Genomic DNA, 13,857 nt, shown 5'->3' with positions numbered 1-13,857 from the left:
GGAAAAATATTTATATCAAATAAATAGAGAGTAGTGCAGAGTTTTATATTTTGATAAAAATGTCACATTTTAATGTCCCTTTCTTGGGATATTTTATTGCTATTACTACTATTGGGAAAGTAGGTGTAGTTCTTGAATTCTTTGAGGTTTTATTTATTTTGGTAAAGCAGAAGGAAAGAAACGAACAATGTGGTTAATTTTATACATATTTCAATAGCTTGGAAATAACTGCATGTTTTCTTAACCATTTAAACTCCTAAAAGCAAGTTGGCATGCTATTAGTAATAAAGTTAAATTTAGGGATAATAAAATGTGTTTGTATAATTTCTTTCAGTCATCATTGAATTTTGAGAAGCATTCTGAAAATTTTTCATGGACAGAAAATCGTTATGATGTGAGTCGTCGACGACACAACTCTTCCGATGGCTTTGATTCTGGTATTGGACGTCCTAACGGAGGTAAAATTTGCTAAGGAATGATAGCATTGATAGAATTCATAATCTTTTTAGGATGTTTTGATTGCTATTCAGCCGTTAATTGTAACTGTCTTTGAATTTATATTACTTTACTGTTATCAAATAAAGGTAATTTTGGGAGGAAAGAAAAAAATGGATGGCGTACGCATGGCAGAAATGGTACAGAAAACATAAATCACCGAGGGGGATACCATGGTGGAAACCCCCGTTCTCGTAGCAGTATTTTCCACCCTGGAAAAAGCCAAGGACTGCATGAGAGCAGCACCCCGGACAACGAGCCTGGGAGGAGAGAAGACAGACGAGAGCGCAGGCAGTTTGAGGCCGAGGACTTCGTAAGTTTCTCACACTTCATGCACATGGCGTCCCTGCAAGTGCCATTTCAGGGTTTGCTGTTCACTTTTATATTAGTGCAGGGAATTTTCTGTAGTCATCCTAACTGCTGCTTGTCCAGTGGGGTGGTTTTGATTGAGTCGGGGTTTCATGCTTCAGCAGAGGTGGAATTGAACCCCAGTGTGAGTCACTATGCCTGGTTCTGTCTGCTTTATTTTAAACTGTTTTATAAGGAATGTGTAATTCCTTATAAATGTGTGTATGTATTACCTTTAATGTATGTGTGTGGTTGTATGTGTGTTGGTGCAGGCCACAGTGATTTTTTTGCCGCCTTTTGTTTTATGGAGACTGGGTCTCTATGTAGCTCTGTACTTCTGGAACTTGTTCTCTTCTAGAACTCCCAGTTCTAGAGAGGATTAAAAGGGGATTAAAAGGGGCAGAACTCATCCTGGATGCGTGCAGGATGGGCTTGGGGTCAAAATGGATTAAAAGGGGAATCCCCCTTTGTTTCCTGCTCCTATGATGTGAATTTTTCTGTTGCACAATGACTGTCTCATTCCCGTAAACTGAGCTTTCTGAAACTGTGCACACTAAACATTTCCTCCTTTCTGTTAATTTTCTAGGGCAAATGCAAACCTGGCAGTGGCGCACACCTTTAATCCCAATACTCGGGAGGCAGAGGCAGGCGGATCTCTGTGAGTTCAAGGCCAGCCTGGTCTACAAACAAAAAAAAACCCAGGCAATTATAATATTTTGCTGTGCAATTAATGAAAGAAAGCATAGAGTATGGCAAAGCATTATTCTTAGTACTAATATTTTGAGATGGGGTCTCCCCATGTAGTTCTTGCTTCCCTAGAACCCACAGCATAGACCAGACTGGCTTTGAACTCACAGTACCTGTCTCTCTACCTTCCCAAGTGCTGAGATTAAAAGCATGGGCCATTCCACACAACCTCCAGAGGATAACTCCAGGGATTTGGTTCCTTTTCTACAATGTGTGTCCAGGTGATAGAACTCAGCAGGCCTTTATCTCCTGGGCCATCTCCACTGGCCACTCAAAAGGGATCTTTTTGGTCACCAACTCTTCCTTAAAGCAGTTCCCTTTCTCCTAGTAGTCTCTGCCCACTTCTTCAAGAATCTTTTAGCATATTTATGTTGTTTTCACCCCATATAGGAAATTGAGTACTTTCCCTTAAAACTAGTAGCCTAATGAGTTTAATGGCTTATTTACAAGTGCGTTCCCCCCCACCTTCCCCCACTCTCTCTCAAAGGCACTTTGCTGATTGGTAGATTGAGACAAGGTTTCACTATGCTCCCCATGCTTTTTTTGAAGTTGCGTACCCATGTGATCCTCCTGAGTTTTTAATCTCAGTATGTGTGTCGTTACAGAAAAGTGACCCAGTAAAACCCCTTACTTTGGATTTTACAGTTGTGTTAAGGTCTTGTGTTGCCTAGACTGTCCGCAAACTTACAATGTAGCTGAGGATAGTCTTAGTTCCTGATCCCTGTCTTTACTTCCCAAGTGCTGGGTTTATATTGGTATAAACCACTGTGCTAGGCTCTGATTCATTGCTGATATTTTGTGCAAGTAGAGAATCAGCACTTCCTTTTTATGTTGTTATTATTTCTTACTATGTATTTGACTGGCTGTATTAGTCTATTGCTGTTCATGGCATGCAGAATATATAGTTTAATATGGCAGGCAGAATCTTGGGTTCTCATTGAGCTATCCTAGTGGAAAGACTCAACATGAAATGAAAAAGTAACTTGTTTTTGCAGAAAATTCAAAGAGGAAGTGACTGAGTAGTTTAGGGAAGTCAAGAGAGGCTTCTTTGTAACATTGAATCTGGGACTTAATTCATCAAAAGAACAAACCTTGTCAGCACTAAGAACTGGGAGTGTGTTGCTCAGAGCTAGGACATGTGCTTTTATATGTACAGTCCTGGGTTCATTTCTCAGCACCTCAAAAACTAAGACAAAACCTAGGGGCGGGGGGATACTATAAATTTTAGTTTCTAAATTACTCTAGTAATGCTTTGTGAACTTTGATAACCGGAGATAAGGTATTTGGCAATGTTAGGTTGTATTTCAGGTAGTTCAAGGGAAAGAATTTGACAGATTGGATTTAGGGAAGGAGAGTGGTTAAGAAAAAGGGGGAATAAACAATTTGTTTTAGGTGTTATTATCAAGTAATATTGGTCATTTCTTACCTTAACAGTAGAATGGTCTGTTTTTTACTTGAAAATTTGACTTACATAATCAAAATGGGGGTAATAGTGTACTCTCATGGAGCATTAACAGTAAGCTCTTTTAAAAAAAATATTTTTTAATTTTGGGATTATATTATTTCCCCGTTTCTTACTCCTATAAAAACTGCCCTCTTTTTCAGATGCATGACCTTTTACGCATGCATGATAAAAAAGAGGGAGAGAGAGAGAAACAGGGAGGGAGGGATCCTAGGTATATAAATACATATAATATTACCTGTATCATTAGTTTATCCAGTACTAAATGGTCATCCCTGACCGTATACATAGTAAGCTCTTAATAAAAACTAATGGCTGCCTGGTGTGGTGGCAGACACAGGCGGATCTCTGTGAGTTTGAGGCCAGCTAGGGATACAGAGCTTTGGAGGGGGTTTCATCACCCCCTCCAGAAAAAACCAAAAACAACAGCAAAAACAACAAACAAAAAACAACAAACAAAAAATAAAACCCACACCATCCTAATTGTTGCTATTTTATTGTCCCTCATCTCCAGTCCTAAGATAGTAGTAATCAGTTATTGTGACTTTGGACTTGGAATATACACACGCTCACATGTGCATACATATATATGTATATATACTATGTTATGTTTAAATTACACAGTTTATAATAGTACATCTCATACCATCATATAATTATGGAAAGCATATACAGCCAGCAAATAGGTTTAATTCTATTTATTTTGGAATTAGTTACATGGGTGTGCATATACTTATGGGGCTTTATAGTAATGTTAGTTTCATGCTAATAATAATTTATTTCTGTGCATAATTAAAGTACTTCGTGGATTTATTTTTTTCCCTATTAAGTATTAAGGGTCTTCCTTTTACAGGCTGTGTTGCCGGATAATACTGGTATACTCCAAAAGAAACTGTCCAGGGTCTAGAATTTAAACAAGATTAGCTTTTGAGTATCATTAGTGCTTATATCTCTCTAGAATAATCCTTAGCAACTTTTGAAATAAATTTCTTGCTTTGCTTTGGGACTGTGTGTTTCTGTTTCGAGATAGGGTTAATCAATGCAAGTTACAGAAAAAGTCAAATAACATATAGTACTATTTCTGTTGTTTCTTTGAGACAGGCTCTCACCAGACTGTCCTTAGTCTCATGTACTTGGGATGGCATTCCAAATTCTCTTGCTGCATCCTCCCTAGTGCTGAGAACGAGACTGCTAGCAGAAGCGCTCCATTGATACAGTACCTTATAGAATTGGTGAAGAGTCTAATTGTCATCTCTTTGGTCAAAACTGTATACTGCAGAAAGCATTATACTTCTGATTGGGGGTTTCGATTTGCTGCCATCTTTCTCTGCTTAGAACTACTTGACTAAAGCCATTGTTTCTTATCCTTTCTCAGTAGCAGCTACTATAGGGCCAGTCTTCCTTGGCTCTTGTCTTTTGGTGGGTAGTGTTAATTACTTAACTCCAGGCATGGCGTGTATTAGATCGGCACTTTACCACTATGCTGCATTCCTAGCCTGTGTGTACGTTTTTTCCATTGTAATCCAGATACTCTTCAGTTAGATGAAGGTCAAGAGTCTGTCTCCAACTAGCAGTGAGAATAAACAGACATTTTGATGGCTAGCAGAGAAAACTGAAAGCAAAGTTTATAGAGAACTAGTTATAACCAAGAGCCAATTGTACCTTGTTCCTCAGTGGAAAGATGTGTAAACATGTGATTGTTTTAAAGGACCTTTGATAATGTGAAACACTTGCAACGCCTTGTTACATATTTTCAATTTAATTTTCTTTCAGCCATCTTTAAATCCTGAATATGAGAGAGAACCAAATCAGAATAAATCTTTAGCTGCGGGTGTATGGGGTAAGTAATGTTTTTCCTATTTTTTTTTTTTTTTTTTTTTTTTTTTTTGAGGGGCAGAGTATTGTATTTGTAGGTTGCCTTTCAAAAAAAGTATAAAATAGGATATAGTAAAACTCTTTAATTGCATTTGATTTTCTAAGCTGCTTTAAAAGGAAGGAATTTAGGGCATACATTTGATTTGCAAAACTTAATTTATACATGCAAGTGACAGTAAGTATTGTTCTTTTTGAGAATGATTCTAGGTTACTGCAGTTTTGAGCAGCCTCAATAATTTTAAATAACTCAGTAGATTAAATTTTTAGTTTTTTTATAATTGAAATTTGGCTAACTGGGAACATAAGTACTTTTAGTCATTGTAACATGAAATTAATCTTCTGTATGAAAATGGTTATATATAGACTGTTACACTAATTATATAGCTTTTCCTTTGATCAGTTGATATTTGAAAGTATTTGATTTTTTTAAAGTTTAATGAAAGTTTCTGGTAAATAAACTCCCTTTAAAACTGTTGAGTTTAATTTGATAATATCTTACAGAAGAAATTGCACTCATAGTACAAATTAGAAAGCTGTTAAAAGATTTAAGTGAAGTTTAAAATAATGAAAATTTTATAATTCTGAAAAATAAACTTGAATTTGATACCAATTTAAAAGTGCTATCCATTTAAAAACTTGTACACATGTTCATTTGTAATTTTTTTAATTGAAAACCAACAACCTACTAAACAAAAGGATTGTGGCTTGCTTGCTAGTCCTAATGATAACAGCATTATTTTAAACTTTGCCACTTCCTGTGCTGGTCTTAATTGTATTTATGGGGTGAAATTGGGGAATTATTTTATTTTCTTTGGATCTCCCTTTTAATTTATTGGCTCTTGAGGGCGGGGGAGGGGGTGGTCAGACATTTTTTTTTTTGTTAGAACCATGTGAATGGCATTGTTTTTTCTGTATTGCAAATTAGTATTTCTACCACTCTCCCCAGGCCTACACGCCCAGACACACACATACCCAACCAAAAAAATCTCCCAAGCTCCTCTCTTAGGTATGTTTCCTTATTATTCAGTTTTTCTGGGAACAACTGATTGCATAAGAATATAGAATCTCCTGAAAAGTGTTAAATAAATAGAATCTCTAAGGAATTAGGGATGATTTGGATTTTAGTGGAATGAAAGTAAATTCTAAAAATCAAGAATGTCAGCATTTGTCATATAAACTATAAGATGCTAATGTGGTACTGTCCTTGGTTCACTCAATCTTAGAAATTATCAAAGACAAAGACAGTTGAAAACTAGACTAAAATGTGTTAGTATAAAGATTTGGTTCTGCTATTTCAGAGTTTATTTAAGGATTTTGAAAAAATATTTAAATGGGAGGTAAGCTATTTGTTTAGGTAAACTAAGATATGTGTCTGCATTAAAAACAAAAGAAAAGGTTAATTGTGGAATGGTTAATTGTTAAATTTCTAGTACTTCCCATAGGAATACAATGAAGCTCTTCATTGTATCACACTTCACTATTCCTTTCTCATTTTACCCCTGGGTTCCCAAGTATGCTTTCCTCATAGCAGCATTTAGAATAGCTATCTATCTTCCTGAGGACGAGGAGGACTGTAGCAAAGACTTCAGTAGAACTTTTCTAGTGACACTTCCAGGTAAGCAAAAAGTTTACTAACAAAGTTTAGTGGCGTTTAAAGGAAAAAAGTGTGCTCCCAAATCCCAACCTTGTCAACCATACATGGTCCTACTCTTAACATAATACTCCAGCTTAAAAAGAAACGTGAAGGAAATTAAGTCATTTAAAATAGTTACTGCTTAAGTTTGTTTTTAGTTAGGATTTAGCTGGCTTTATTGGGACTGCCTTCATCCAAGCTTTGTATACCTAGGACTTCCATACTGTTTTTGTCTTAACCAGGATCAAAGCTATTTGGTACAAAAGATTAATGTCTATTAAGTGATCTCTGTGTTTTCAACAACATAATGTTAAAATAGCAATTCAGGATACTTGGCAGTGTGTAACTGAGAATTTAAAAATTTTGTTGCTTTTTTATTTGAATATTGAAAAAGAGATGAGTGTTTATGTAAAAAATCAATGAGATAGTAGCTATTGATAGACTTGGAAATTCTCAGAAGTACTAATAGAGACTATGCTAGATGCATATCATCAACATTCTAACAGTGCTTAAGATATGAAGTGTTGGAAGAATGTTTTAATTAATATAGTCTTCTGGTCAGGGTTTATATTTGTTTGTATTTGATAGTCTGATGATCTTCTGGTTTTTGCTCATAGCTGATAGTGTTTTTTGTTTTTGTGTTTAAATAAGGTACATTATTAAAATATTTTTGTTTAGCCTTCTAAACCAAAGCATGTTAGTACCCAGTCCCCTACTGTCAACCCCCCACCCAATTTTTTGTTGGCTAGAGAACTGTAACATAGCTAGCTTGAACCAAACAGATTGAGAAATGAAATTGCACTAAATGAAGTATAATATACTGAAAACGAGGGAGGGACGTGCGTATGTATGTATGAATGAGAAACTGGATCAACAGTATTGTGGCAGATAGTTTTGCTTGAGTATTGAAATACATTCCTTCACTGTCTTGTATAAAAACAGTAAAAATAGTAGCATCATAAGAAAAGTGGAAGGCAACAGTTTTAAGACTGAGTAGGAGAAATTAATGGAGTATGAGTAAACAGCTTGAGGGAAATAAAAACTTGAGCTGGGGACATGACTTCCTTAGGTGGGTGTGGTGGTACACAATTATAATGCTAGTACCCAGGGAGCACAACCAGGAAGGATAAAATTGAAAAAGAAAGGCATTTCAGTTCACACCATAGGAGGAGTTTGTGTTTGCAAAGTGGCGCCCCCCCCCCCCCCCAATGCAGGTCTAGAACTTGAATTCTGGTCTTCCTGCCTTATTTGCCAAGGTCTGGAATTATAGGCATATGACATTACACATGGCTTGTAAAGTATCTTTAATCCTGTTCTTTATCAGAATAAAGCTGGAGACCTCATAAAGGAAAGGAAGGCGCTGTGGCTGTTGATAGGAATGTAAAGTTAACATTGTTAACTTACTTGACTACCCCAAATTACTTAAATAACAAAATTCAGTGTCTGATTTTTTTTTTTCTTTGATTTTTTTTTTTTTTTTTAAATGAAATAACTTTTAGCACATTGGGTAACTGAAAACTATATAGTGAAAGACAGAAAAAAGAGATTGAATCAGTGAATGAAGGTGTTCAAGCTCTGTAGCCAGGTTGTCATACAATCTTCAATCTTCCTACATGTCCTTTTATTATTTGTAGCATTATTCTAATTTTTCTCTGAAAAATCAAGCCAGTATTCACCCTACCAGTAACTTTGATTTTAAGAAATTTAAAAACTATTTCTTGTATTTTAGGTAGACATAGGGGAAAAGGCATTCACAACAAGACAGCAATGAAAAGTCATTTATTGTAAAATGAGTTACTTTGGAGCCTAGAAGAACATAGTCTTGAATGGAGTTAATTAACAATTAATGAAAGATCTTAGATGGTATTTGAAATCTAAAAACTTAATTACTTACAAAGATGTATAAGAATTTAGAAATAACCTGAAGAGACAAATGATAAAACCCGTATAAAATGAATGTAAATAAAGGAGGCGTATAACTTACTTTGGCTGTTACTCATTCCATCAGTTATAGGTCATTATTGCAATAAGAAAGAGCACCCCTGTCTCTGTGGGACTATTTGACACAGGGTCTTACTTTGTAGCATGGCTTGGCCCAAACTTGGCCACTGAGGCCGGAAGAGAATGTTGGGCTTCCACATTATTTGGTTGAGATGTGTTGTATCTCACAAACGGAGCAAAGCTGGCGTTCAGTGAAAACCGGTAGTTCTCCTAGCTCTGCTCTCCACAGTGCTGGGGCCACAGGCACAAATGGGGCCGCACTGGCTTTTATGTAGGGGTTAGGGGGTTGAACTTTGGTCTTTTGGTTGCACAGTGACATGCTGGCCCACTGAGTCTATCTCTCCAATTCCTGAGAAAACTTCTTAAAAAATTGTATTAATTACTTTGTGGTTTCATGTTAACAAATGGCAGTAGCATGTGTGTAGAGGTCAGGGACAACTTGCGAAGTTACTTTGTTCTTTCCAACATGAGGATCCTTGGGGATTGAACTCAGTTTGTCAGGTGTGGTGACAAGTGTCCTTACCTGCTTAGCCATCTCACTGGCCTCAAAATTTTCTTAACTGGGCAACCTTTGTATAGTTTATTGAGTATAGCTTTATAGGATATACTGGTCTTTACAGGTTTCTCTTATTTTTTTCCTCTTACATGTTAATGTTGACTTCCAGGAAAAGCATACATTTTTGAGTTGTTACTGTGTTGAAAATAGCATATGCCTTTTTTATATATATTGAATAAGTTATTTAAATATCAAATTTATAATGATTATGAGAGAAGACAGCATTTTATAAGTGAAAAAAAAAACCAACTTCTATAAAGTTGTGCAATAAGTAAGGCTAGAGCTACTTGGAAGTTAGTATTAGTTTGACAATCATGCACAAAATCCTAATTTCCTGAATCACGATACTTTAAATGCTTGAAGCATGGCACGATATTTGCTTCTCTTCACTCTAATTCCCTGTCATCTTTCTTTTGGTACTTTGGTCATCTCTTTTGCTCCTTACTCTTCTGAGAGTGATTTCTTAGGCTTCACCTTTCTTCTTTATAGGGCATTCCATCATTCTTTGCACTGAAGACTTCATTGAAGAAACAACCAGAGTATTTCTTGCTTCAAGGAATCCAATTTTAGGAAAGGTGAAATTTGTAGTCAGAATCTACTTGAGGCTCAAAGAAACAAATAAGTGTCTTCTCTGCCTCCTACTGTTCTATACCACATGCCCTTTTCCAGTTGGGTCTCATCAGTATGTGCATGCTCCCATCTCAAGTTTTCAGGCATGCATCACCATACATACCTAGTTTCTACTTCTAAAATTCAGAGTTTAATGTATAAAAAAATTATATTCTTCATATCTCTTCAACCTGTGTCAAACCCATTTTCCTGCTGTTCAAATACGTAGAATAGATTGTGAGTTATATAATTTTGCTTGGGAAAAACTTTTCTTCTTCTACCATATCTTGATGTTTTAATTTCTTTAATTGTTTCTGAGAGTCTACGGGGCAGATTAGATCATTCTCAGCTGTTAGCGTTTCTCTGTGCACATTCTAAACTGAAACTTTTCCTTTTATATCTTCATCTGGCAATGTATATTGATCACTCCATTTCTGAGAACTCTACTTCTACACATGTTATTTGGTTTCCTCCTCCATTACAATAACTTAATATAGAAGAATCTATGAGGGTTGCTTAGCCATCAGAAGTCATCAGTCATTTAATTGTGTTATACTGATGAAATGTTCCTGTTTCAAAGCCTGATGTCTGCAATTATATCTTAAAGTTATTTTATTACCTTTTGTGTTATGCCTCAGATTCCTTGATGTTATTTAAAGGCTAAGACATGTCTTATATTCATTTTTAAGTCCCCCTTACTCTATTGAAAACACTGAATCCTAACCACTGTGTTACCAGGGATTTTTTTCCCCTGTTGTGAGATGAGATCATACTGTGTTCCTGGAGAGTTTTGGTCCTCCTCGGCACAGGCAATCTCTCTCATCCATCCATCCATCCATCCATCCATCCATCCATCCATCCATCCATCCATCCACCCACCCACCCACCCCATCCTCTCATCCTCCCATTCAGTGTTGGGACTATAGTGCCATTATGTATGGCTCCGAGAACTTTTTGTGAGGAGGAATCACGTAGGGTTTCAGTTTTAGCACAATCAGGCCTCAAAACTCACTATCTTCCTGTCATGTCTACTTAAGAGCTCTTAACTATTATATTTGTACTAAAATCCATTAAAAGTTCTAGTGTCCTTCATTGTTCTCTATTTTAGATCTTCATTCCTACTTTGGTTTACTTGACTTCAAGGTATAATATCTTCATTAACACTATACATTGATGACATACTTTGCTTTGTTCTTGTGTGCTTGAAGTTTTATTTTTTAAGCTATTAGGCCTAATTTTAGATAACCAAATCATGGCATATTTCCCTAGTAACTCAATACATACTTAGTTTTGGTATGGTAACCATGTTTTCATTTTGTTGTGAGTCCTTATTCTTTTACTGTAAGCATGGCAGTTTTATGTTTTGGAGAGTTTGATGTCTTAGATGAGAACTGAGTCTTTCCAGGGTTCCCTAGGAGTAGTTATAGTTTTGTTAAAATGTTCTAGCAGGAAGGTGGTAGTTTGCAGCTCCAGGGTATCAGCACATACATCTAGCCAGCTTATCAATTCATAAAGTATGCCACTAATATACTGAGCTAATTTAAATTTAGATTTTTTTTCCTAGAGATTTTTGATCTGAGTTAATTATTATAAACTTTCTAATTATGTAACTGATGCTTTCAAAATTTTTTGTAAGGGATGAAGGATAGACTTCATTGGGACAATGATGAGCATAAATACAAATGAATTAAATTCTGGGGAAAGTGCTTCATATTTGTAGCAAGTATAATAGTCTTCAAAATGTCTTCATTTAGCAGTTATTCCCAGGACTGGCTGTAGAAAATTGATTGAGTTGGTTGTCCTGACCTCACATGGTGCCTTAAGTTATAATTATAGAGACTGTAAATATTTGAATGTATAATATTCAATAAAATAGACATTTGGAAGTATTGGGATTGTGGGTCCTTGCTCAATGATTGCAAATTGTTTATTATATTGAAAGTATTGAAAAAGAAGAAGACATTTATACTTTTTAAAGACTCGCTTAAGTGGGAAACTAGAACTGTCAGATTGGAATGAAAATATTTTAAAGTGAAAAAATTGTATAGATTTTAATTCTTGTTTTCCAGTTATATATGTTTTAGCCTGTTGTCATCTGTATTAGGAGGCATTGCCCAAATTCTTATTATATTTTAGATTTATTTCTTAAGCTGGAATTTGGCTTTACTCAGATTATTTCACCCCAAACCAGTTGATAAATACAGTTAAGGTTTTTGGGGGTTGTTTATCCTAAAATTTGTAATTGTATGTAACATATATTTGTGCTTTATTTGTATGCAGAATATCCCCCGAATCCTAAATCTAGAGCTCCAAGAATGCTGGTCATTAAGAAAGGTAATACAAAAGACTTACAGCTATCTGGATTCCCAGTGGCAGGAAACCTTCAGTCACAGCCAGTTAAGAATGGAACTGGTCCAAGTGTTTATAAAGGCTTAATCCCCAAACCTGCTGTTCCACCAACAAAAGTAAGTTCTTGCATTTAAGCCAAATTTGTTACAGATGCCCACGGGTGAAGTGGCACCCACAGTCTGCTATATTCTACACACACACAATTTTTTTTGTTCCTCTGTATTTTAGGAGTAAATAATTTTTATAATTTTTGCTCTATTGGATGTACTAGGATTTGTTTGCTTGGCACATGTATTAAACTGTTTGTTTGGTGCTGGGTTTTAAGTTTTAAAATGCTCATGAGTTTTATTATAAGACAAAAAGAATCCCCTAAATTTTGAAAGTAACAGTGATCTAGATTTACAAAGTTACTGTGTTGTATGTGCAGGAGGAGGCCAGAGGACAACTCCTGGGGTCTCCTGCCTGTAGGTTTGGAGGCAGATGCCCTCATTCACGGAGCCATCTTATCTTGCCAGTCTCCTTTATCGTCATCAGCATGGTCATGGTCGTCGTCATCAGCATGCCATTGTTTAGTGTTGAGATAGGGTCTCTGTGAAACTGTAGCTATGTAGACTTGCTGTGTAGAGCAGCCTGGCCTCAAATGTACAGAGACCCACTTGTTTCTGCCTCCAGAGCGCTGGGGTTAAAGGCATGTGCCAACACACCTGGGTTCCGTTTATTATTTTTAAATGTTTGAATGTGTGGGTGTGCAGGAGCCTGAAAAGACTAGAGGTTTTACAGGTGACTGTGAGCCAGCTGACTTTGCTGTTTGGGAGCTGAACTTGGATTGTCTGCAAGAGCTGTTGAGCCATCTCTTCAGCCCCAGATTTAGTGTTTTTTATTGTATATGAAACCTCTATTCTATTTGAATGAAGAGAAGATGCACAGGGCCATATGTTGTGGTTCACACCTGCAGTCCTAACACTGAGGGGCTTGATAAGGAGGATAGTAAGTTCTAGGCCAGCTCCTAGGCTGTATAAATAAATACTGTCTCTCCAAAACAACAACAAAGAAAAAACCAGTAACAAAAGTTATGAAGGTCAAAGAACCATGGGGGAGATCATGAAATAGTATAAAATAACTTTTATGAGCCATATGTAATCATTGTTTAGTATGTTCACTTATTCTTTGTTTTTGCTTCTTGTGTTTTTCTTTAGCCTACACAATGGAAAAGCCAAACTAAAGAAAACAAAGTTGGAACTTCTTTTCCTCATGATTCTGCATACGGTGTTGGCAACTTTAATACCTTTAAGTCAACAGCCAAGAGTATTAGTCCATCAACAAATTCAGTGAAAGAGGTATGCTACTGAACATTTCTTGAGGAATGTAACACATACCCACCCCCACCCCACAACAGTGTTTCACTGTTTAGCCCTGACCTTTTAGCTTCTTGATTTATGGCTGTGATACCCACCTGACAAACCCTGATAGTATAACAATGTTTTAAATATACAGCTTCATTAAAGATGAGATGCTACAGTTTTTTTCAGTGAATTTAATTCAAACACATGTTAAAATAATTGCGGTTTATTTGATGTTTGTGGGAGATTCACTATAAGATTAAACCTTGGCCTTGAGTGAGGATTTGTACAGTCTTGTGGGAGTGATGGGATATTTTATTAGTAAGAGTAAACTAGAGAAGAGGAAGGAAAGGTATGTGTGATTATGTGGTAGCTCTAATAGTTTTATTTTTGAAACTCTGAGTATGGAGGTTCTTGAGTAATCTAGGATCAAATATTGTTG

The 13,857-nt window shown here is 36.2% G+C and overlaps 1 protein-coding gene across 1 annotated transcript in view; it reads left to right on the top strand.

Annotated features, from left to right (window-relative positions):
• Positions 1-13,857, top strand: part of Gpbp1 (GC-rich promoter binding protein 1) — a 48,731-nt gene that overhangs the window by 24,626 nt on the left and 10,248 nt on the right. Inside the window, exons 3-8 of the mRNA XM_051183050.1 lie at positions 335-458; positions 585-808; positions 4,826-4,892; positions 5,874-5,933; positions 12,007-12,191; positions 13,272-13,412. Of these exons, the coding sequence (XP_051039007.1) occupies positions 335-458; positions 585-808; positions 4,826-4,892; positions 5,874-5,933; positions 12,007-12,191; positions 13,272-13,412 (801 nt within the window). The remainder of the gene's footprint in view (positions 1-334; positions 459-584; positions 809-4,825; positions 4,893-5,873; positions 5,934-12,006; positions 12,192-13,271; positions 13,413-13,857) is intronic.

This window comes from Phodopus roborovskii, unplaced genomic scaffold (genome assembly GCF_943737965.1).
Source record: "Phodopus roborovskii unplaced genomic scaffold, PHOROB, whole genome shotgun sequence".
In the NCBI taxonomy this organism is placed as follows: domain Eukaryota; kingdom Metazoa; phylum Chordata; class Mammalia; order Rodentia; family Cricetidae; genus Phodopus; species Phodopus roborovskii.
This window is presented reverse-complemented; position numbering and strand designations above follow the sequence as displayed.